The following is a 22,268-nucleotide window of genomic DNA, read 5'->3' on the forward strand; positions in this document are numbered from 1 at the left end:
TAGAGTTGTAGCTACCGAACTTTCAATCTGACAAGTGACGGATATTGTCGTTTGGCATCTTGATGCGACTGGGCATTCGATTAACATGTGCAAAGAGGGGTCTGAGAGGCCATGACTGTGTTGCATCACGGCACTTCCGGGTCATAACCTGGCACACATCCCCGGGCCGATCTCCCTCGCCAAGGGGGTATGGGTCGGAGGTATCCCGACAGCAAAAACCATCCTTTTAACAAAGTCAGGTTTGCTGCCGCTGACCTAATGGAATTACTCATGCCACTCAAGCCAGAGGGCAACTCAGTTTGTTTCAAGGATTGTCCTCAGAGGCTTAGCCACTGGTTCGATCGGCAGTAGCGAAACAGCAAGTAAAAAGCCGCTAGACGACAAGCTAGACGTACGCGAGATGTTTTGCACGGCCACCATTTCCGACGTGGCGTGTCGGAACGCTGATAGATCTGTTCTAGCGCTCCTTCGAGAAAGCAAGCCACAGTTATTCCACTGGTCAGCTTCCTCGTCTGTTCACCGGAGCCCGTGTCCTAAGAAGGACTGGTGCCAGACGCTCTAGAGCTTGACTTAACGCGGATGAGGCATTCCTCCCGCCGCCGTCCCGAGTCCGTCGCCGGATCTGGACGTTTTCTTCAAGGCAAAGCTATCCAGAGGCGCGGAGCTGGCTGCTCATTTGTGTTGCCTTACCTCATCGCAAATGATCCCCAAAATCAAATGTCCTTTGAAGCTAGGAGAGCTCCGGTGGGGTCAAGACAGATACTTTCACTTCTTTTGAGTCTTCAATGAGGGACGAACGGCGCATGCCGAGCTGTCCGGACGCACGACCCGACGCCGTCGACTGAAGGCTTCGGATTGAGCTCTGAAGATGGAAACGCGACACAACAAGACCCATCTACCCCTGGCGGTAGCGCCCGGTGCACGGTAACGACGGTGTCTTGTGAATTCTGCGGCCCGTATCCTTCTTTTCATTTTCGTACTTGTTTAAGGATGGGGAATTATAAAGAATCGTACGACCTTTGCTTGCCTTCCCCCTCCCTCCCCACGATCCCCATAAACCTTGCATCTCTTCAAGTGGGAACTGGGAGGGCCTGCTCCAAAGAAAGGACCCCTGGTAGACATCGAACCGTGAGATCTACGAGTCAACATGGCACCCATGGTCGAGAACCGTGGACCCGAGCTCCTGGCCGTCAACATCTTCTTCGTCTCGGCGGCGGTGTTGGCCACTGCATTGCGATGCTACGTCCGGGCTGGCCTGGTCAAGGCTTTCGGAACGGATGACTGGCTCATGGTCTTGGCTCTGGTATGCATTACTCGATTTGCATGATGACTGTGTATACAGACAGGAAGATATGACTAACTCCATCAAAGGCCTTCTTCATATGCTACTCAAACTTCTCGATACTAGGTGTTCACTATGGCACCGGAAGGCATTTCGCGGATATCGAAGATGACCATATCACCAAAGCGCTCGAGGTCAGCAACTACTCTAAGACGATACGATTTCCATTGGTAACAAGTGTACTAACACAACCTTGTAGTGCTGGTGGTTCTGCTACCTCTTTTACTCCCTCAGCATGATCGTCTCGAAAATGTCCATCGGATTCTTTCTCTTGCGAATTACTACCCGCAGATTACACAGCTGGATCATCTACGTGGCTATGATGTTCACTGTCCTAGCCGGAGTCGTATTCTTCTTCGTGACGCTGTTTCAGTGCCACCCCATCTCGTTCTTCTGGAACAAGAGTCAGCCAGGAAGCTGCATCGATGTCAACATTGTTATTGCATTGGCATACTTGTACAGTGCCTTCAGTGTCATATCGGACTTGACATTCGCCATTCTCCCAGCCTTTTTGGTTTGGAACCTCCAACTGCGAAAGAAGACGAAGTTTGCTTTGATCCCGTTATTGATCATGGGTTGCGTGTGAGTACAATCAAACCTTATTGGTAACATGAACGAAGCTGACCATCCTATTAGTGCCAGCTCAGCTGTCTTGGTTCGCTTTGGATATCTCATGGGCCTCAAGGACGCCGATTTCCTCTGTAAGTCCACCGTTTCAAGTAGTCTATTTCCAGGGACAAGTCAACTAACTTCAATAAAGGGTCCACCCTCGACATCGCTATCTGGTCATCCGTAGAACAAGGCCTAGCAATCACCGCCGGCAGCCTCGCAACGCTTCGACCCCTTCTCAAGGCCATCGGCTACAAGTTAGGCATGACCTCAGACCCATCCCCCCACCGCATTACCGACGACGCTACTCGCCGACCATCGGCCTTCGCAGCCACAACCTTTGCCAAGTCCAGCAACGGTCCGCCGCAGTCCGGGCACGAAGATATCTACAGCATGTCATACTTTCCTTGCAAATGCTGCGGCACCTTCAAGTGTCAAAAGAGGCAGAGTGAGGCGACTTCTGGGAAGAGGAGGTCGAGTATGGGCTTCTCAGCAGGAGCAAGCAAAGGTGATGTTGAGGCCTTGTCGCACATTAAGAGTGTCAGTGAAAATGGGAGTGAGGAAGAATTGACTTGTGGAGGAAGGTCGACGAGGGAGGCTTCGCATGACAATGAGAGGGTGGTGCCACAGAGCTTCCTCATTGTCGATGAGCAGAAGGACTCGTGAATTTGATGTATCCGACATGACGACCACAAATCTTAGTAAAAGCATAATACCCTATTTGAGTAATAACAAAGCAATGATGATGAGTCTGACAACTGTGGCTGAAGGCCAGTGATGGTCAAATCTGCCAGGGCTAGTATAATATATCACGTTAGCTTAATCGTGGTGAACGAAATGTACCGCTTTCTTAGGTGAAAAGACGCTCGATCTCTGCGTTCATCATTGGAAATAGTATGATATGATGGTCGATTCCTAGAGGTCGCCTTTCCTGATCTCTGGCAAGGCAATACTCGGAGGTTAGAGATTCTGGATCTCTAGCACCACCACACAACTATGATAGCCGCACTTGTAAGACGTCTAGTTCCCTTTCATACCGTTCCGACGAGCACTTTTGATCCCAGGGCCAGATTGATCCGTCTACGTAAAAGCGAGGCCTTTTGACACACTTGGAACTAGTACAGGCTATGTCGGCATTATGCCCTGCACATCTTTTGTTGCTCGGGACATTGAACGCAAAACTATTCCTATTGCATTGATGCTGACATGAGAAGTGGTTTCGTGGTCATCTGGGAACAAGTGAATTAACTGACTACCTTAATCCATAGAGTCATGGCAGCGCAAGGCGGTGCCATACAAGGCAGGTCGCAAACAGTTCTATTTCAGCTTTTCCTTCCAAGCAAAATACTGAATAGGCATATAAAGCGCAACAAGTGCTGCGAGCAAAGTCCCTAAACCAAAACCAGAAGAGTCATCAGCCTTGCATGCAAGATAAATGGCCACAATTGCCCAGATAATTACGGTGATTACAAGAAGAGGAGAGAAAACCATGTGCCAATTGAAGCGTTCATTGATCCGTGTGCCCTACCCAATTACTCTTTCGCGGGCTCCTGGTAGGCGATGTAGCGGCCCCCGAAGCTGTTTTGGAAATGTTGTGATCCAGTAGTTGTCGCTGTGTCGATGCCCAGAGAGCGTTGTATGCCACGATGGAATGGAATCAACAGCTACATCAGTCGGTACTGGATTGTATGAATAGCTTTCCGCTTCTAATACTTCGGAGACAGGAGGACATTCCCCACAATTGAAATGTTGCGGGTTGGTCGATTCTCCCATCGGAACGAGTCGAAACTTTTTGGGGGGCTATTAGTCGTAGTGTTCCACGGGAAAAGGAAGTTGCGTCAACATACCTGAACGTAATCGCCAGTGTGCATACTGAAAAGGCTAGCTTCGGACAACTTTTGAAAATTTTTGAACATCCAATCCAGCCAGCTCGGAGTATTTTTCCTGAGAAAAACCACTCCTTTGTCCAGTATTGCGCGTACCAACGGGGGGAAAAGCAGGGAGATTCTCCAGGTTGACTCCTCACGTATTGTCTGATATCTTTCCAAGATATGCTGGAAAAGGTATTGGTCATTCCAGAAAGGGCTGCAGTCGATATGTTTCAATACCGGAAGGCTTTTCTGGTTGACGCATAGCAGCAAGTACTGGGGAGTGTTTTGTTCTTCTGGATGGAATGCCACCTCCTCGGACCGTAACGTTTCGGACACCGGTGTTGATGATCCTGTTCTTGACGAAAAAGTACCCGATCAGGAACTCTGCCGCGACGAGCTAGATCGACTTCTCTCTGACCGAAAATGAGCAGGAGGGGGAAGAGAAACGCCGCCCCGAGAATCTTGGTCCGCTGTTGAGTCCTGAACTGCAGTTGAGTCGGAGGAGGTGATGAGCGTGGCTGTCCATCTTTAATATAGCGTTGCCGAAATCGTCGGAAACCGCCTGATCTGGGCTCTTTGATGTCTAAAAACATGTGATCATCAGATTCCTGCAATACCTCGTAAGCTCCGGCTCCTCACTCCGAGAAGCGATATGACGATGGAAATGCACCACCTACACAGATGTACCGAACTCTTTGATACCCCGGTTTTGGTGGATAACACGTATCGTAAAGCCAGGAAGATAGTTTGCTTTTCCAAAAGCCAACGCTACAAGACCATCTACATGACTTGGTCTTCGCCCCTCGCCCTGTCTCCGTTTTCTTTTGGCTCTGCATTTGTGTTTGCTTCTCCACGGCCATGCGAGGTAGGTGAAGGGATTCTCGAGACTCAGCTTTGACTGGCATTAGCGATGCTTTGGAAACAAGATAGCTTCTGGCATTCTCAAGATCAACGAGGTTAGGGCCATGTGGTCGTCTTCTTGTTCGTCTCCACCTACAGAGCTTTCTCGATCACTCCGCTCACCCATGTCTAGAGGCGTTCCCACTTCTGCAACAATGGCATCTGGGCGTATTTCGACGGTGTTAAGAAAGCGTTCAGAGTCAACTTCCGCTCGCCACTTTCAGGCAATGCTATACGAACCCTTTGCCTCCTTGTGCTCTCGAGAATCTTTATTGAGATCAGTGTTCTGTTAGATCTTGGTCTGAGGAGATTGACCACTGCGCTTTGTTTTCCGTTTGCAGCTTGTGACCGAAGCAACAAGTAATACCTTTTAAGCAAACTTTCATGGTTCCGAACAAAATGTTCATCGTGAAGATATTTAGACGCTTTTTCGTACGAGCGGCGGAGGGTTGGAGCAGGCGTGAAGGGCCGGAGGTCTAGCTTTGCTGTGTTCAAAAGATCACAGACGTGCTCACTCCGCAGCCTTGCGAGGGGAAGCCCTACTTCTTAAAGGCTTGAAGATGAAGTTTGATGTCAGCTTTACATAAATTGCACATTGCCGGTTCGACCCTTCATTATTGTTTCTCCGACCTATCATGTTCTGATGGCCAGCTTGTCATTTTGCGTTGGTGCCTGAGCTGAATCTGCCCAGGCTAGATGAAAAGGCCGCAGTTGAGCGCTTGTTATTTATTTTTGCCTTATGCAGCAATGCAGGCTAAGGACAGCTACATGTAGATGTTCACTTACATTACTATAATTGCAGCAAATACATAATGCGACGTCTTAACAAGATAAGAACTTCTATTATGTTCTACCAATCATTACGGGACTTGTGTGAGCTGATAAGTCACGGTGAAGCTATACACCCTCAACACCACTACTGCATTGCGGCAATATTCGCTTCCAAATTCGCCCGATGAGGCTGATAACATGATTCTATAGACGAGCCTCCACATATGTTCGATAATTTCGTGAAGCGCAAATGAGATACTTCACTCTACGTGCCGCTGTCAGCTACAGGCCAGTATGTCATGTTTCTCAAAGCTGAAAAATGACCGCTCAATCTGCGACTGAAGGTACAATGCCCCTCATGATTGCGGGGTAATTGCGGGGTCAACAAGCTGCCGACACAATTCCTGTGAAATGTGAAAGCTCGCATGCTTCATCAGAAATCATGACCTGGAGGGGCCATTGATGGTCTTGCATCAGGATGCAAGAAGAGATCATGACAGATGGCGCAACAAATTGCGTTGTCTCTGAGTTGCCTATGTAGCAAATGAAGCGTATCGCGATAGCTAAGGTGTGTTGATTTCTTGTAGTATACGACGGGCTCTCAGCTTATGAGATTCCGGTGCTTCGTCTCCAAGTAAGCCCCAGTTCATTGCGACAGAGCTAATCGTTCTGGGAATGCAGGGAATGAATGCTTCTAAAACTCAATTTACAGCGACGAATTTCAAAATGACGCATCGCGATTCGCAATGTGAAATAAGAAAGCCTGGCATAATCACAACTTACCTTAGGTAAGCCAGGCGCAAAAAAACCTCTGACGTGATGCGATTGATCCTCATCATTCAACGCCGATATAAACACGTTCGCAACGCGCCTGAGTCAACGTTAGCGCGTCGAAAAAGTGATTTCATCAACAAAAGCCTCACACAGAAACCTCGCCAAGAGCCTTTCCTCACACGCAAAACCAAAATGCCCGCCGTAAATCCCGCAAGACTCCCGCTGGGCGAACAGCTCACCCTCGTCCGTCAAGTCCTCGAAACCAACGAAACACTCGTCAAAGTCCTCTCCCTCGCCACCACCCTAAACCTCCCAAACTGGTACCTCGCAGGCGGCGCCGTCTCCCAAACAATCTGGAACCACGTCTCATCGCTCCCGCCCACGACAGGCATCTCAGACTACGACCTCGTCTACCACGACGACTCGGACCTCTCCTACGAGGCCGAGGACGCCGTGATTCGCCGCGGGCGCGAGCTGTTCGCGGGCATCCCCGGCGAAGGGGTGGAGATCAGGAACCAGGCGCGGGTGCACCTATGGTATGAGGAGAAGTTTGGGGTGCCTTGCCCGGTGCACGAGTCGACTGAGGCTGGAATCGATACGTGGATCACGACGAGCGCGATGATTGGGGTCCGGGTGGAGGCGGATGGGGCGTGGAGGGTGTATGCGCCGAAGGGGTTGTCTGAGTTCTTTTCGATGATTGTAAGGCCGAATCCCACAGTTGGTGTGCGGGAGGTGTATGAGAAGAAGGCGAGGAGGTGGATGGGGATTTGGAAGGAATTGAAGGTGGTACCGTGGACAGAGGATGAGACGCCTGTGAGGTTTGATGAGCTCGAGGAGAGGAAGAATGGGGAGGTGTGAGTCTCGATTTGAAAGGTTGAGCGGCTCGAGTGGCTTCGCTCGTGTATTGCTGTAGCATCATCGCGCTATTCATAGAATCAGAGGCCACTCCTATCGACAATCATCTCGCCAAGCATCTTGACAACCCCGTCCCTCCCCTTCTTGGCGTATCCCGACAGGTCATCCCCGTACTTCTCCTCAAATTTCCCATCAAACACTTCGACTGACAACCACCCTCTGAAGCCGGTGCTCATGACAGCCTCCAAAAACTGCAAGATGGGCAGATACCCACCGTCGAACGGCAGCGGTCTATGATCATGGCTCCAGCGCCCCCGGGGTCTCAACCCACTCTCATCCGGCTCTTTGCTCAACGGCGGTGAGACCTTGTACGCGTCGCTGATCTGGAGAAAATAGATCTTCTCCGGCGGAACCGTCTTTGCAAGTTCCTGAAGAGAGATCTCATACGACATCTTGAGATCTTGCTCGCTCACACCACCAGTCTCAATGCGTCCCGATTCCGTCGTCGGATCTCCCCATTCTCCACCAGCAGACTGAAAAGTATCCAAGCAGAGCCCCAAGTTAGGCCGATTAGCAAGCTGCACAATCTTCCACACATCCTTCCACGACGGCATGTGCGTGGCCCAGCACCAATTCTCATACGCGATCTTGAACCCCCTCGTCGCAAGAAGATCCGCCAACTCTGCGAGATCGGCGACAAGGTCTCCGATCGACGACGTGATATCCGGCGAATCCGACGACCCAACCTGGAGCATGTTCGTCCCTACGGCGCTCATAATCTCCATCCACCCCCTGGCGCGCTCAAATGCTTCTTCTCGCTGCTTGCTGCCCTTTGGCCACCCTTCAAAGTTTGCAAAGGGCTGTAGAACCATAATTTGGAGATTGAGCTGTGTGCATAGGTTGCGGATGAGCTTGCCGGCTTCGCAGAGGGAGGGGTAGTCGTCGGCTGCGATTTCGCCCTTGTTGAGGTGTTGAGTGGCGTAGGTTCGGAGATCCGGGAAGGAGAGTTCGATGCCGTTGAAGCCGGCGGCGGAGAGTGCTGCCAGTTTATCTTCGAGGGTGTGTCGAGGGAGGCCGATGGAGCAAGAAGCGAAGGAGATTGGGTTGTTGAAGGGGGATGTGATTTTGGACATTTTGGATGAGTCGCAGTGATCTGTCCTGAGCCTTGGTGGTTACGACTCGAATTATCCGTCGATATCGTCTCAAAAGGACCTGTTTGTCAGTCTTGTGATCGATGCTCGAAAGTCAGGTTGAAGTTGATGCTGTGTTTGTTGATGGCGCGGATGCGATCCGATGATGTCAGTGCTGTGATGTGATGTCAAAGACATGTCACTGTACCCCTTCGTCCAATCTCCACTTAGCTCTTCACTTAGCTTCAGTCACCAACTCGGGGAGCAGGCGGACGGACTGATGTTGTATGGCATTCTATTGGCATGGTGTTCATGCTCTAAATTTTACCCCTCTAATCAAACAAGACGCCGATTTTGTGTAGATGATCTGGCCAGTATAGTGAACAGACATCCTACTAGTCAATCTTCGGTTGCCCGGCTTTCAACACTTCAGCCCTCTTGACCGATTGGATCAAACCAATACCCACAGCGGCACTCGCGCCGTCGTCAATCTGTGTCGTCCAGAAGGACTCCTGCCCCATCGCCCGGATTGACTTGCGACGCTCGCGCTCGGCGACTGAGAGCATAAGCCCAGCCTGCTTGTTGGCCTCCATCTCTTCGAGGTGCTTCACACGCGTCGCGTACCGCTGGTGCCTCTGCTTGCGAATTTGCTCCGACCCGATGCTCTCTAGACAGAAGCGGACGACCGAGCGCAAGCCGAGGAACACGTGCTCGCTGATGAAGATGGTGATGGGGAGCGCCCACCACGCTCCACCGCCGATGCTGTTTGCGCCGAACAGGTGCACGATGGCGCCGGTCGAGAGACTGCCGGCCCAGGTGAGGAAGTCGAGAGAGTTGATCCACGGGCCGATGCCATCGGTGCGCACCGGGGGCGGGCGGCGATGTTCCATGCAGATCTTGAGGAAGTCGGTGCGTAGCTCGACGATGTTGTTGATGAGAAACCCGATGGGGATGAGGGGCCATACGGGGGAGAAGAGGGCGAGGTAGCCGAACTGGAGGACGATCTCGGCAATGTCGTCCTGGACGTTGTACTTTTCCAGGGTGGCCTGGTTGCGTGCGCTGCGGAGGAATCTAGCTTCCTCGGGGGCATCCTTGACGATGGACATGAGCATCGTGTCCTTTGAGTGCGAGCGCTTGTACTCGCGGTAGATCCCTTGCGCCTTGTGCTTGAGGACCGGCATGATGTTCTCGTCGAAGAATCCGGAAATCTGTCCTGTGACGACGAGCGCGATGACCTCGTCACGAAGTCTGTCTGCGTCAACGTGGAAGCTAAGGTCGTCGTCCATGTACTTTTGGCCAATGGCGCCGAGGAATCCCTTCGTCATGCCCTCGAGCCAGGGGACAAAGGTGTCGCCAAAGGGAACGTAAATGAAGGCCGTGATGAGAATCGGTAGGTAGTTTGTGATGATGTTGAGGACGAAGATCTTTTGCGTCAGAGACATTTCGTGGTAATCGGCCGTTCGGTGGTTTTCGTAGTTTGTGAGCATCGTGGCGACTTCTTCGAGGCCGCTGCTGATGTAGGGCAACGCGATAGCGAGCAAACAGGTCGGAACGTATTCCTGCTTATGGTTAGCACCCCGTTGAAGCACCAACGCATGCTAAAGAGAACTTACAATCAAGTTCTTGTAGGGGCCGTCGTAGCCTTCTGAAATAAGCACCTCGATGGCAAACACAAGGACGATGATGGCACCCAGCGCCAGAGCGGAAAGCAAGACAAAGGGGATTTGGAGCAGTTGGCGGGAGACCGTCTTCCACTTGGGGAAATAATGCTTCTCCTGGCCAGCCTCGTCCTTGATAATCTTGTCGTACTTGAACTGCGGCCTGTTGACTTTGACCTTGCCGATTCCCTGCACGTTCCACCGGATACTGAGATCAACTTCCTGGATCTTCCAGTATTCCAGGAAGACGGTACACCAGACACATGTCGCAATAGCGTAGGTGAGGGAGTACTTTGAGAAGTACATCCAGGCAATGACACCGGTGATTGCGGGGAAGGTGAGGAAGAGAAGATAGGTCTGGATGAAGGCAAAGTAAAAAGCGACCTATGCGAATGTTCTGTTAGACGGCATGGGCAGAGAACGCAGGTTGGCGGGACTCACCTTGGTTCCCCAGAGGTCGCGAATGGAATCGATATCGTCGGGCGTCAGGAACAGCCGCTTGCTGAGATGCTTCATGAGGGACTGGTTCGTCTCCTCATTGTGCAGAGGGAAAATGGCCTTGACATTCTTCCACTGGCCCGTCTCGGGCGTGATTCCAGCGCCACCGAGAGACTTGGGCCAGTTGACGAGGTGGTAGACTGAAAGAATGTCCTCTGCCTCAAAGGCGCCGTCGACGACGGTGGTCTTGGTGCCGCCGGGATGTTCGGGGACGATGCCATAGAGCCAGTCCTTTACTCTGGTGGAAATGTCAGCCAAGGGCTTCAGCTGACCGTGACGATGGTTGGTCCAACTGACCTCGACTTGTAGACGGTGTTTCCTAGAAGCTCCCGAGGAGCCTTCACGAAGATAAGAAGGGTCTGATCATAGCCGGCCCTCACTTCCGTCTGGAGACCAGCAGACTCGAGTTCGTTAAGGAGTGTAGTGAGCTCCTTGACGGAGGTCTCAGAATCTGGGGCACAGTCAGTCGGCCAGCCCCATTCCAACGATAGTTCCCGATCATGATAGAAAGACGAATGAGAAATTGACGTACCGACTTCACTGAAGTCGTAGACGACGACATATTTGTCGTTGTAAGACTGCGGCTTGTGGGGAAGCTTTCCCAAGGGGTCTGTCACCCCTAGTTTCTCCATTATGCCCATCGTCCCTCTACAAGACCTCGCGCAGCGCGAGGGGGAGAAGGCGTGATTATGTAGGGTAGAAGGGTCAAGAATGGAAACTCGGCACCGCCGACGTGAAGAATCGTCTCCAGTGCTCCACGGGCTGGGGCGGGACAATTTTAACAAATGGAATAAATCGAAGAACCGAAGTTGATGAACCAGAGGGGGCCCCTCCGTAGTTCGCCAAGGAGAATGGAATGAGGAGCGGTGGGATGGGCAAAAGATTCGGAGTAAAGACCCAGTTTAGGTGTGACCCAGCACGTTGGATCCCACAGATCCGTCCGAAGGGCTGAAGTAGTGTGGTAGGGCCGAGAATGACATCCCAGACGACCGACCAGTGAACACCGCTTTTGTCCAGTCGTCAACCTTTGTGTGTGGTGCGGTCACTGTGGTAGTGTGTATGACGTGTGACGTGTGACAATGACAACCGTTGGGCGTAGGTCAAGACTCGGACGACAAGGAGAGGAAATTGGGAAAAAGGGGAACAGATTTGCAGGAGATCGAAACTTCAGCCCTGAAGGGAACAAGAGTATCCGTATGACGGACCACGGAACATGCGGCCAGGGCCCGGGGATGCGAAATAGACGGGGGAAGTGTGGCTCTGGCTCCAGATTTCAATCCCTTTCAAAACTCAACCACTTTGGAAGATTCGCCCTGCCAGGAAACACCAGGCCAGGCGTGCCAGGCTTCCCAGGCAGAGACTTCTCTCACCTGGAACATCGGCAGCCCATGCGTCCCGCGATGTCTCTCTTTGGCTGGCGCTGAACCGCCAGAAGACCAGTAACGCGTCAGCGGCCCCGCTCGCCCAGAGTTAACGTTGCCGCAGAGCCGCGAGCAGGGGAATCGGAGCTCTTGGGGTCCTGCTATGCACTGATGCAGTAAGGTGGCCGACTTGGTTCAAGGGAAGATCCCCAGTCCGGCACTTCGGCTCATCCTTGGTACTTACGTAAGGTCTGTAAGGGTCACGTGGAGTCTGGATATAATCGAGGCTATAAATAACATGCCCGGGAAATGGGCGTAGGATTTTCCGAAATACGGCGAAGTGGAAGCTGCGGAGCCCGCGCTCGAGGGCACTTTCCATCCCCTTTCCATCCGTTCCGTCGTCATCTCATCCCCGGCATAAGCCTATGTTCCCCATGTCGGTACCACCAAAACCCGAAAGAGGCGACAAGCCGCAAGAAGACAAGAGGTAGGGGCGTAAGCAATGGAGGTTCCACAAGGAAGGACACTAAACGGAAAGTCGGAGTGACCTTGAGGATCTATCTTAACTGTCATATGTTCCCAGCCAAGAGCTTCAAAGCAATGTCATACCAAACCATACTCGCTGCAAAGCACAAGTTGTGGGCGGATTTTGCGGACTTAGAAAGCTTCCTTTGCATGAAATGGAAGATGCCAGATAGATTGAGCCAATCAGATGACGCGGAAATGCGGACTTAGGGGAGCTTTGAATTGTTTTCGGAATCGGCCTAACCACACACCGAGCCAAGCTCAGCTTCCAAGTTTGATAAGGAGCTTGAAATCCCCAACGACATCCTCACATCCCACTATCTATCTCATCCAACTCTCATAGCAAGTCATGGCTACACGATCATTAGTCGTAGGAGGTACGGGTGGCATTGGCTACGCCATTGCCTGCCGCCTCGCCGCAGCTTCGGCATCCTCACAAGTGACTATCAGTGGCCGCACCGAACCCAAGGACATCCCTCACCCCAACATCAAGTTCCGCGCCTTGGACGCATCTTCCATGCGCTCCATCAAGCGATACACGGACGACTACAAGTCCCTCCAAGACCCACAACTCGACTTGCTCGTCCTCACCCAAGGCATTCTCACCATGGCAGGTAGAACCGAGACGTCCGAGGGAATCGACCGCAAGATGGCCCTTCACTACTACGGCAGGCAGCTTCTCATCCGCGAGCTGAGCTCCATCCTAAAGGACGATGCTAAAGTCCTCATCGTCCTTGACAGCACCCGCGGAAGCCCGACGAAGCTGATTTGGGACGACTTGGACCTGAAGAAGAACTTCAGCTTGCAAAAAGCAGCGGACCACTGCCTTTCCATGACGGACGCCATGATCCAGGCCTATGCGGCCGAGAACAAGGACAAGAGGCAACACTTCATCCACGCGTACCCTGGCATCGTACAGACCAATCTCTTCCATACCATGCCGTGGTATCTTCGGACTGCGACAAAACTCCTGACCAATGTGATGGGCGTACCGGCCGATACCTGCGCCGAGAGACTTCTGGAGGGAGTGGACGGGGCCTCGGGGAAGGACGGCGCATCTTGGAGTTGTATCGATCAAAATGGTAAGGTTGTCGGCAACAAGGCTATTTTCACTGAGGAGGATTTGAAAAAGGTCAAAGATCACACTTGGAAGACGATTGACGAGGCACTTGCAGTCCCCAGTCAGTAGACGGAGAATAAGCGGCGTGCACGTGTAAGATTTTGAGGTTGGCCTGTACTTTCGATACTATATAATTGAGAACTCACTTTCTGGCGCATCGAAGACCAAGGCAGGCACGTAACTGCCATCGCTTACGAAGATCTCGATCCACATTATTCATGCCCTATCAGCTACCATGGAGGGGATCGGGTTTGCCATCTTCCAACCCCGGAAGGTCGCGAACTCCACCGATCCGGGAATCGCAAGGCCGGGCCCGGTCAGCAAGATGACTGACAAGGGAACGACCCCGGCATCCCGGTAATTGTGCAAAATCTCTCATACATGAACCGTCAGGCACTAATAGGCAAACTATCAGCCGAGGGAGCAAACAAGCAAACACAACGGCCAAAAGAAAAGGAAAAGCGGGGTCTGCAAAAGGAATATGAAGCGGGCGGCACAACGGATCAGTATTCCGAGGAAAGGGGCAAACACCCTTGGTAACAAACAAGCAGCAAAGTTTGCTCTTTACCAGGCGACTAGCGTCGGTGATGGGAACCTCCAGGGGTTGATTTCCTTTTCCTTAGCATCACCACAAATTCGCAATGGCACTTTTGGGTAGATTTCATGTGGTTTTCATCAAAGACCAGGATCGTCCTGTCACACTTTATCCATGTTGATTGAGATGCATCTTTGCTTATCTGAACTCAGACCACGCCGCTAAAGTGGCAAACGCTGAGGAAGCTGGCAGCTATGTAGCATACATAACCGTGTCTTGGTGTCTCCAAGCAGGTGTTTTCATTAACGAGCATTCAAAGTTCTGGTTGGCGCAAGTTGAACGAATTCATTGTCAAACAGACGCAGCATTGAGTGCATCATAATCGGCAACTCTCCAACCACACCGCTCACAACATCAATGGACGGGAGCAACTTCTGTCTCCCTTGCTTCGAACGTGGCGTATTATGCCAGTCGCACCCGAAGAATGGGCCGAATGGCCCAACACCGCCCCGGTCCGCGGCATCATCGATAACGGAGGAGACCGAAACACGCAGGAGCCCGGCAACGAGCCATGATATCCGCCGCAGCCCTGATTTAACCTGCCGGCAGTGCCAAAAGGGCAAGCTTAGATGTGATCGAAAACGGCCTTGCAGCGGGTGTGTTCGTACAGGTTCACGTTGTCGAAGTGCCTCGGCTGCCCCACCTCAAACGTCCAAGAAAGATCATATTAAGACGCTTCAATCAAGGATTGGTCAGTCAGCAACATTTTCACTGTAAAGAGCAATGCCTTGGAGTGAGACATTTAGGATTCGTACTACAGATACTGACAATATGAGTGAATGCAGCCACTCTTGAACGGCGCCTTGCGAGAAGTAGTAGGAGCGATTCAATCGAGGTCAATAAAGCCCTGAGGCGGAGTTGCGAATCTTCAGCAAGCTCGGACCTTCATGGCTCCAGTCTTGATAGTCATCGAGAGACCTTGTCTGTTGCTACGGACTACTTCACTTCTTTATCTGACGCGGACTTGACCTACCCGGCACGATCAGATGTCCCAACTCAGACATCCACTCCTGTAGATTCCACCCCACTGCCTATCATCGCCAACGATGCCTTCAACTACACGGGCGTGCTTCCGACGTTGCCGGCTCAGGCGCTTGACACCTTTCGGGATATTGGGCCCTTAATGAGAGCTGATCTGTGAGTAACTGTCCCGGGGCATACGTCGAGACTCCATGTTGATGCCTGTGTATCTTATCGCTGAACATTGGATGTAGTGACCAGCTCTACTTCGACAGAGTTCACTCATTTACACCGTTCTTACACCAATCCTCGTACGTTCGCATATCAAAGCATTTGGAAAAGAGACCAACAATGAACAGCCGCTCTACTTCGGACGAATCCAAACTTTCACATACATGTCTACAGTACGCAATGTGGGCGATGGCGTCTTCACTCTCGTCGCAGTTTCAACATTTGTGCGACACCATGTATCGTGAAGCCCTCGACTGCCTCGGGAATCTTGACTCTCCTGGCAGTCCAATGAATAAAGAGGAGGTTTTATTAAAGCAGACCCAGGCGTGGATTCTCATCTCGATGTATGAGCTGATGGCAGTCGGTTTCCACCGCGCATGGGTGAGTACGGGGCGAGCGATACGCCTGATACAGCTCCTGCGCCTGAGCAATATCGATTCAAGTTGCTCCAAAGCCTCCGGATCAGCCGAGGACCCAGATTACTTTGTCGAGAAAGAGGAGAAGAGAAGGACGTTCTGGATGGTATTTTGTCTAGATACTGTTATTTGCTTGGCGCATGATCTGCCCCGGACGTTCACTGAATCTGAGGTACGCACTCAACTCCTGTTCATCAGCATTATGCGCCAATTTTTTCTTAAGTATCACTGCAGATACATTATGAATTCTTGTACTAATGATAGGATGTATCTAGATATATACTCGGCTTCCTTGCTCTGAAGACGCATTTCAAAGCCGCACGCCCACCATCTCTCTGTTTCTCTCAGAAGCTATGGAGCTACAGACAGCAGCAAAGCAACATCCGTTCTTGGAATTCATTCTATCCATCTCAATGTCCGAGCAGATTCAAGTCCACAAGAATCGATCGAGAATTGGACATGAAAGTGGGAGGTCGCCTGCCCAATTTTCGGAGCGCCACATGTTTGTGGACTCCGTCCTCATGCGGCAGATTTTCCGTCTGCAGGGCCTCCCCGTATCTCATCGCGCAGGATCTATGACATTACTTACTAGGGTAGTAGCCCAAGTAGCGTCACTATCACTTCTGGAGGTGGCCGCAACCATGCCGGATACTACTGCAGAGTACCATCATCTCGTCGATGGCTGTGAGGAAAGAGCTGTAGCAGCAGCTAGAGAGATTGCACGCTTATCGAGTATTTTATTATCCGATTTCAACATTTGCCAGATCCACCCATTTACGCCAGCGCCATTTCATTCATGTCGGGAAGCTCTGGTCAGGTTTCAGGAACGTGGCATGGCGTTAGAAGATGAGATTAAGACGATGGATGAAGCTTTGGGGGAGTTGAAAGCTGCAAATGGGTTTTGCCAAGGTATCCCGAAGCCAGAGCCGCCTCGGTTTGGATATGAGGATGCCTTGGCGACGCCTGACTCTCTCATGGACCTGTTGATTGAGGAACCGAGTATGGGGGACTGAACATCCCCTGGATCGTTCACCAGTGGTCGATGGAAATGTTGGTCTATTCTGAGCGTGTGTAAAATCAATATGAAAGTAATATTCAGCCGCTTGCTTCAGCTGTATCTCACTTGAGTTTCAAAGGTTCTTCCCCTACATAATTAATGAATTTGTCAGTGCTTAAAATCATTACTTACAAGCTACAAGCACCGGCTGTCTTGAGAAACCTACATGAGATACTCGCGTTGTCTCTAGAATGTTCCCGGCGTACATCGACCCTATCTTCGTTTTCACCGAGAAAAGGTGATTTGCCAAAGGGTAATGGGGCGAGAGCCGAAGTCCGTCGGCGAGGCCGTCAATGCTCTGAACACTATTCGGATGAGATCATCATCCGCCGGACAGGAAGACCGCGAACTCCGGTGTTTCAGGACGTGCACCTAATATCAGTTTAACGTTGATATTACATGTGCAGCCAAATGAGTAAGCGCCATCGACGGCAAGGTACTTCTTGCGGAACAGAGATTGAGGTATAACTGATCTAAGGATAACTACCCCGTTCCATATTCAACCGACTGCAGACTTCCTTCACAAATAGTTCAAAAGAGCCCTCCTTCAATCATGTCCGATTACAACGAGAATTTCGAGATTGCCATCGTCGGTGGTGGAATTGTAGGTCTCATCACAGCGCTAGGCTTACTAAAGCGGAATATTCCTGTCAAGATATACGAACAGTCCCGCTCCTTCCGCGAGATCGGTGCCGGAATTGGCTTCACTGCCAATGCCAGAAAGTGCATGGCCCTACTAAATCCATTCATCGAGGAGGCCGTCAACGCCGTAGCCACACACAACGGTGAGAACGAAGACGAGCCCGAAGAGTGCCTCCGTTTCAACGATGGATATACCTGGGATGAGAATCGCCCTGGCGAAGAAGATATGCCTCTGTATAACCTCGACACTGGGCATGAGGGATTCATTGGCTGTCATCGGGCTCATCTCTTAGACGAGCTTGTCAAGGCCATCCCAGACGATGCGGTCGCATTCCGTAAGAAACTGGTAAATGTGACAGATGAAGATATAGGGGGAAAGGTGCTTCTGCATTTTCAGGACGGCACCACATCCAGCGCCGATGCAGGTAAGAGTCACATAACACAGATTCCATCATGGCAAATGTCGACTCCCAATGGCATTATTACTGTCCTTGTTGCTGATGCTTACAAGTTATTGGATGCGACGGCATCAAATCCAAGGTCCGACAGCTGGTTCTCGGACCAGATACCCCCGCCGCGTACCCTCACTCCAGCCACAAAGTTGCCTATAGGGCCTTGATACCCATGGACCGCGCAGTAGCCGCCATCGGAAGCTTCAAAGCCTACAACGAGCATTGCCACACCGGCCCACGAGCACATGTCCTGCATTTCGCGGTGGCAGGTGGTACGATTCTTAACTTTGTGGCCTTTGCCGATGATACTACTGATTGGGATAAGAGGGGCGATGGAGTTGCTAACATGACAAGTCAGACGACAAGGAAGGAGGTCGCTGATGTATTCCAGGACTGGGGTCCTACAGTCAAGAGTCTCATTGACTTGCTGCCAGATGAAATTACCAAATGGGCCATCTTCGATACTTACGACTACCCTGCTCCAACGTACGTCAAAGGGAGGCTTTGTCTTGCAGGCGATGCTGCTCACGCCTCCACTCCTCATCACGGAGCCGGCGCAGGTATGGGCGTCGAGGATGCGCTAGCTTTGGCCACACTCCTTGACAATGGCACGAAGATATTGCAAGGCCTATCCAGACCTACACAACACGACAAGTATGACTTACTGGAGGCCATGTTCCGGGCTTACGATACTGTTCGACCACCTCGTGGAAAGTGGCTGGTGAAGAGCAGCCGCGAAGCCTGCGAGATTTACGAGTGGAACCACCCGGACACTATGCGTGACTGGGACAAATGTCTCAAAGACCTCGAGGAAAGATCGCACAAGATCTGGGACTATGATATCGAGCAAATGATCAGTTGTTTGGAAGCTGAGTTTGCGGATCAAATCCAGTCTCGTCTGCAGCCTCGACGAGACCCTGGCCTCCCGAGGGCTGTTGCACCACTGAGAGTCAAGGATGCCATTGCGACGTAAGGGTTCCATTAAGATAGCAGAGTACAATGCACTAAAGAGGAACCGAGAAACTTTACTTCCCGCGGACCCCAGTCTTAGCCTTCTTGGTTGCTCTGAAACCTGGGATATAGCCTAGCTGAGCTACCCGGATTCTCTTTGATCGCCTTGCAAGAGCCAGAAGGTATCGAGCAACTCAATACCTACGGCGACCGTGCTTACAAAGAATCGATTGCGCATTCAAATATTCGAAGGGAGCTAACTGTAAGTGATAAAGATGATGCAGAATGCTTGGCCCCAGTTGTTGAGCATGGCGAGGTAGGTGGGAAGTGTACGCCGGTGAGCAGAATGAATTTGTACCTATGTAAGTACCGCGCGTCCCAAGCTCTAGGGGTCTTCGAATTATGTAATTTGCTCCGAGTTTGAGTCCTAGCCGCGCTAGTAAAACGACATCGATGTTGGCTCTGATCTCATTCAGCTGCTAAGACTGGACCAACCAGACCGTAGATCTCCCACGCTACTCATGCGTTCAAGACATAATTCTGGCTTCTCAGCGCTCACAGGGGTTTTGTTCGCATTGATTCATTGGCAAATTCCTGGGACACTAGCGCGACTGCGCCAGCCGAGGACCAGTTTACTAATCAACAACAGTGTGCCGCATTTGCGATGTAAGATAATACTGTGCAGACGACGATGGTCGGGGTTTCACAACATCTGATAGTCATGGAAAATTTGGTGAGGGATAACCAATTCTAAGATCCCACGATATAAAACTGCACATCTTGAGTTTTGGGTGAAGGGTTGAGCCAACGATTAGGCCATAGCTTAATACCATGGTTCATCTCATAGCCTTATCCCACCGGTAGATTCCAGTTCATCAGAGATCAGTAATCACCTTACCAACCAAAATACCCATAGGCCGAGGGTCTGAAGGCCAGCAGTAAGGTAATGCTTACAGACCCTCTGGTGAAGAAATATGAATCAGAGACAAGACAAGGTCATCCGCTCTCTTAAGCTTCAAGGTTTCGGCGTGAACAATTGGCCAAGTCCACCTGCCACCCGAATTCCGGAAAGGCAATAACCAATGACACGGATTTCAGCAACGCTAGACGCCGATACTCCTATCAACTCAACAGATCTTCGCCAGAGTCTGCCTGGTATATAGATCTCCCTATCCCAGGGCCGTGGCACTGGGTTTTTGGATTACCCAAGCATCCCCTCATCACAAGAATCAGCGGCAGTGTCTCTAATGCATGATTATTGCTGCCGAAATGAGCACAACAAGCCAAGAATCTTCCATCAAACCTCCAGTAATGGACCGACCAGAAGAAGATGTTGAGAAAAGGGCAGGTGAGGACAGCACTTCTTCCGAGAATGGTGGTCAACAGCAACTCGCATGGGACGACCCTCGTGAGTCGAGAAACCCCAAGAACTGGAGTTTTCTTTCGAGGCTCTTTCACACTGCGATCCCATGCTTCTTGGCGTTCGAAATGTCGGTTTCTTCCCTAAAAATGCCTTCGATATATTCTAATCTGACATGGGAAATCTTGCAGCACGTTCGCAACCTCAATTACAGTCCCCGCGACCAGCCTAATAATGGACGAGTTCTCCGTCTCACGCACGAAATCCATCCTCCCTCTGACGCTCTATACACTCGGTCTCGCCATCGGTCCCCTCTTCATCGCCCCGTTCTCTGAAGTAATCGGTCGCAAGTGGATTTACGCCGGATCCTGCACTTTCCTCCTCGCATTCCTTGGAGGTGCGTCGGCGGTGACAACATTCTCTGGACTTCTCGCCTGCCGCTTCATAGCTGGAACGCTGGGCTCTGCCGGCATCGCTGTCGGCGCAGGAACCATTGCCGATGTTTGGGAACTCGGCAAGGGAGCTGGCGCATCACTGTTGTACATCCTTGGCCCGTTTCTGGGACCGACTTTGGGGCCTTTGGCTGGAGCTTATATCATACACGACAGAGGCAACGACTGGAGATGGACGCAATATGTTCTCCTCATGGTTGGTGCTCCCATCTGGGTCGGGGCTATATTGATGAAGGAGACATCAAAAGCCTGGATCCTGCGCAAAGAGTCAGGGGAAGAGCCCATCACTTTCGCGCGACTCGGCAGCATTATTCGAGTCGCCGTTATGAGACCGACAAAGATGCTCCTCACTGAGGTCATTGTCTCCTCGCTGGCCATCTACACAGCTTTTGCCTATGCCATGATCTTCAGCTATTTCGGCAGCTGCTCCTACGTGCTCCAGAAGTACTACGGTTTCAATTTGAGAGAAGTTGGATTGAGCTTCCTTAGCATCATCATTGGCTATTTCCTGGCAACCTTTGTTTTTGCTTTCCTCGATGCCAAGTTCAGAATACCTGCTGTGCAAGCCGGCAAAGGTTTTCCCGAGCAGCGACTGTATGCGGCGCTCGTGGGTAGTGTTGCTCTTCCTGCTGGATTATTCTGGTATGCATGGGAAGCTCATCGTGGGGGTCACTGGGCCGCCTTGGTCGCGGCTGGTATCCCATTCGGGCTCGGCGCCTTTTGTCTATTCGTGAGTAATAAGGCTTCCGATCCGAAGCGGAGGGCGTAACTAACTCATTCAAGTTGTCTGTCATCACCTACATGGTCGACTTTTATGGCCAAAAGGCCGCGGCATCTGGTAAGTGGATGTACCTCTTTCTGGAAGCTTTTCATTTCGTTGGAAGTGATTCTAACATCATCCTCAGCCCTGGCCGCAAATGGTATCCTTCGATACATTCTGGGTGCTGTCTTCCCCTTGTTCACCCTCCAGATGTATGAGAAGCTTGGCGTGCACTGGGCTGGCAGCGTATTTGCGTTCCTCTCACTTCCTCTGATACCAATCCCTTGGCTTCTATTCAAATATGGCGGAAAGTTGAGACAAAGAAGTAGGTTTGTGACTGCTTAAGCCGCAGGGTTTTTAGTTTACTTGCGGTCGACCACCAGCCTAACATGGTCAGGTGAGGACTTGGGATATGCGCATAGCCTACTCATTCTACGCCTGTTACTACTCGTTACTTACTAGTCAGCGATTGCAATGTCAGGTTTCGCAGATACGTTGACGCTGTTGCGCCCTTCAGCGAGTTTGCTGATTCTGGGAGAGAAGGTTAATGACTAAAATTTTCATTACAGATTGGGGCAGTCTAGTAGACTGCAAGAACTAGAGCCAGTAATTGAAGTAGTTTATTATAGATATTAGAGACTGAGGAAGTTTAGAGACAATGATTTGGGCTGATTTGCGTTTTCTACCCCTATGTAGGAGCCTGGCATCGCTCAATGGTGAAGGGCTGACCCGCTACTGCGGTCAAGACTCAAGAGTGCATGTGGTAGTGACCAACAAACCTGCCCAATTAGACCATACGGCACAGACTGGTGTTATTCAGAAAGGTACGTAGCTGTATACATAGCTGTAAGTATCTGGCCTGTATGTTGGTAACACCTCTACGCCCGGAGCGGACGTTGTGCATCCAACCTGCAACATCGAAGTACATGCAGGTACGCGCCTAGCTTTTACACGTCACACAGCCCCTTCTGCGCAGGC

At 51.3% G+C, this 22,268-nt stretch overlaps 9 protein-coding genes across 9 annotated transcripts; 6 read left to right on the forward strand and 3 right to left on the reverse strand.

Moving 5' to 3' along the window:
- Positions 1–1,147: 1,147 nt before the first annotated feature.
- Positions 1,148–2,617, forward strand: CPAR01_03358 (uncharacterized protein; the record flags this gene model as incomplete). The annotated part of the gene is made up of 5 exons (XM_060487645.1): positions 1,148–1,303; positions 1,372–1,476; positions 1,542–1,924; positions 1,979–2,043; positions 2,103–2,617. 5 exons carry the CDS (start codon positions 1,148–1,150, stop codon positions 2,615–2,617), a joined length of 1,224 nt encoding a protein of 407 aa, XP_060354973.1.
- An 858-nt stretch (positions 2,618–3,475) lies between these two features.
- CPAR01_03359 (uncharacterized protein) lies at positions 3,476–3,822 on the reverse strand (the record flags this gene model as incomplete). Its single annotated transcript, XM_060487646.1, has 2 exons — positions 3,476–3,739; positions 3,799–3,822. The coding sequence occupies 2 exons, from the start codon at positions 3,820–3,822 to the stop codon at positions 3,476–3,478; spliced, it is 288 nt and encodes a 95-aa protein (XP_060354974.1).
- A 2,637-nt stretch (positions 3,823–6,459) lies between these two features.
- On the forward strand, positions 6,460–7,125 carry CPAR01_03360 (uncharacterized protein; the record flags this gene model as incomplete). Its single annotated transcript, XM_060487647.1, has 1 exon — positions 6,460–7,125. One exon carries the CDS (start codon positions 6,460–6,462, stop codon positions 7,123–7,125), a length of 666 nt encoding a protein of 221 aa, XP_060354975.1.
- Positions 7,126–7,202: 77 nt separating this feature from the next.
- CPAR01_03361 (xylose isomerase-like TIM barrel) lies at positions 7,203–8,255 on the reverse strand (the record flags this gene model as incomplete). The annotated part of the gene is made up of 1 exon (XM_060487648.1): positions 7,203–8,255. The coding sequence occupies one exon, from the start codon at positions 8,253–8,255 to the stop codon at positions 7,203–7,205; it is 1,053 nt and encodes a 350-aa protein (XP_060354976.1).
- A 392-nt stretch (positions 8,256–8,647) lies between these two features.
- On the reverse strand, positions 8,648–11,040 carry CPAR01_03362 (uncharacterized protein; the record flags this gene model as incomplete). Its single annotated transcript, XM_060487649.1, has 5 exons — positions 8,648–9,811; positions 9,866–10,294; positions 10,352–10,646; positions 10,706–10,859; positions 10,941–11,040. The coding sequence occupies 5 exons, from the start codon at positions 11,038–11,040 to the stop codon at positions 8,648–8,650; spliced, it is 2,142 nt and encodes a 713-aa protein (XP_060354977.1).
- A 1,603-nt stretch (positions 11,041–12,643) lies between these two features.
- CPAR01_03363 (uncharacterized protein) lies at positions 12,644–13,483 on the forward strand (the record flags this gene model as incomplete). Its single annotated transcript, XM_060487650.1, has 1 exon — positions 12,644–13,483. One exon carries the CDS (start codon positions 12,644–12,646, stop codon positions 13,481–13,483), a length of 840 nt encoding a protein of 279 aa, XP_060354978.1.
- A 1,897-nt stretch (positions 13,484–15,380) lies between these two features.
- CPAR01_03364 (all development altered-6) lies at positions 15,381–16,629 on the forward strand (the record flags this gene model as incomplete). Its single annotated transcript, XM_060487651.1, has 2 exons — positions 15,381–15,788; positions 15,892–16,629. The coding sequence occupies 2 exons, from the start codon at positions 15,381–15,383 to the stop codon at positions 16,627–16,629; spliced, it is 1,146 nt and encodes a 381-aa protein (XP_060354979.1).
- Positions 16,630–17,226: 597 nt separating this feature from the next.
- On the forward strand, positions 17,227–18,740 carry CPAR01_03365 (salicylate 1-monooxygenase SalA; the record flags this gene model as incomplete). The annotated part of the gene is made up of 2 exons (XM_060487652.1): positions 17,227–17,740; positions 17,827–18,740. 2 exons carry the CDS (start codon positions 17,227–17,229, stop codon positions 18,738–18,740), a joined length of 1,428 nt encoding a protein of 475 aa, XP_060354980.1.
- Positions 18,741–19,987: 1,247 nt separating this feature from the next.
- Positions 19,988–21,635, forward strand: CPAR01_03366 (major facilitator superfamily transporter; the record flags this gene model as incomplete). Its single annotated transcript, XM_060487653.1, has 4 exons — positions 19,988–20,126; positions 20,293–21,260; positions 21,314–21,368; positions 21,436–21,635. 4 exons carry the CDS (start codon positions 19,988–19,990, stop codon positions 21,633–21,635), a joined length of 1,362 nt encoding a protein of 453 aa, XP_060354981.1.
- Between the last annotated feature and the right edge of the window lie 633 nt (positions 21,636–22,268).

This window comes from Colletotrichum paranaense (genome assembly GCF_030867605.1).
Source record: "Colletotrichum paranaense strain IMI 384185 chromosome Unknown Scaffold_2.1, whole genome shotgun sequence".
Lineage (NCBI taxonomy): Eukaryota > Fungi > Ascomycota > Sordariomycetes > Glomerellales > Glomerellaceae > Colletotrichum > Colletotrichum paranaense.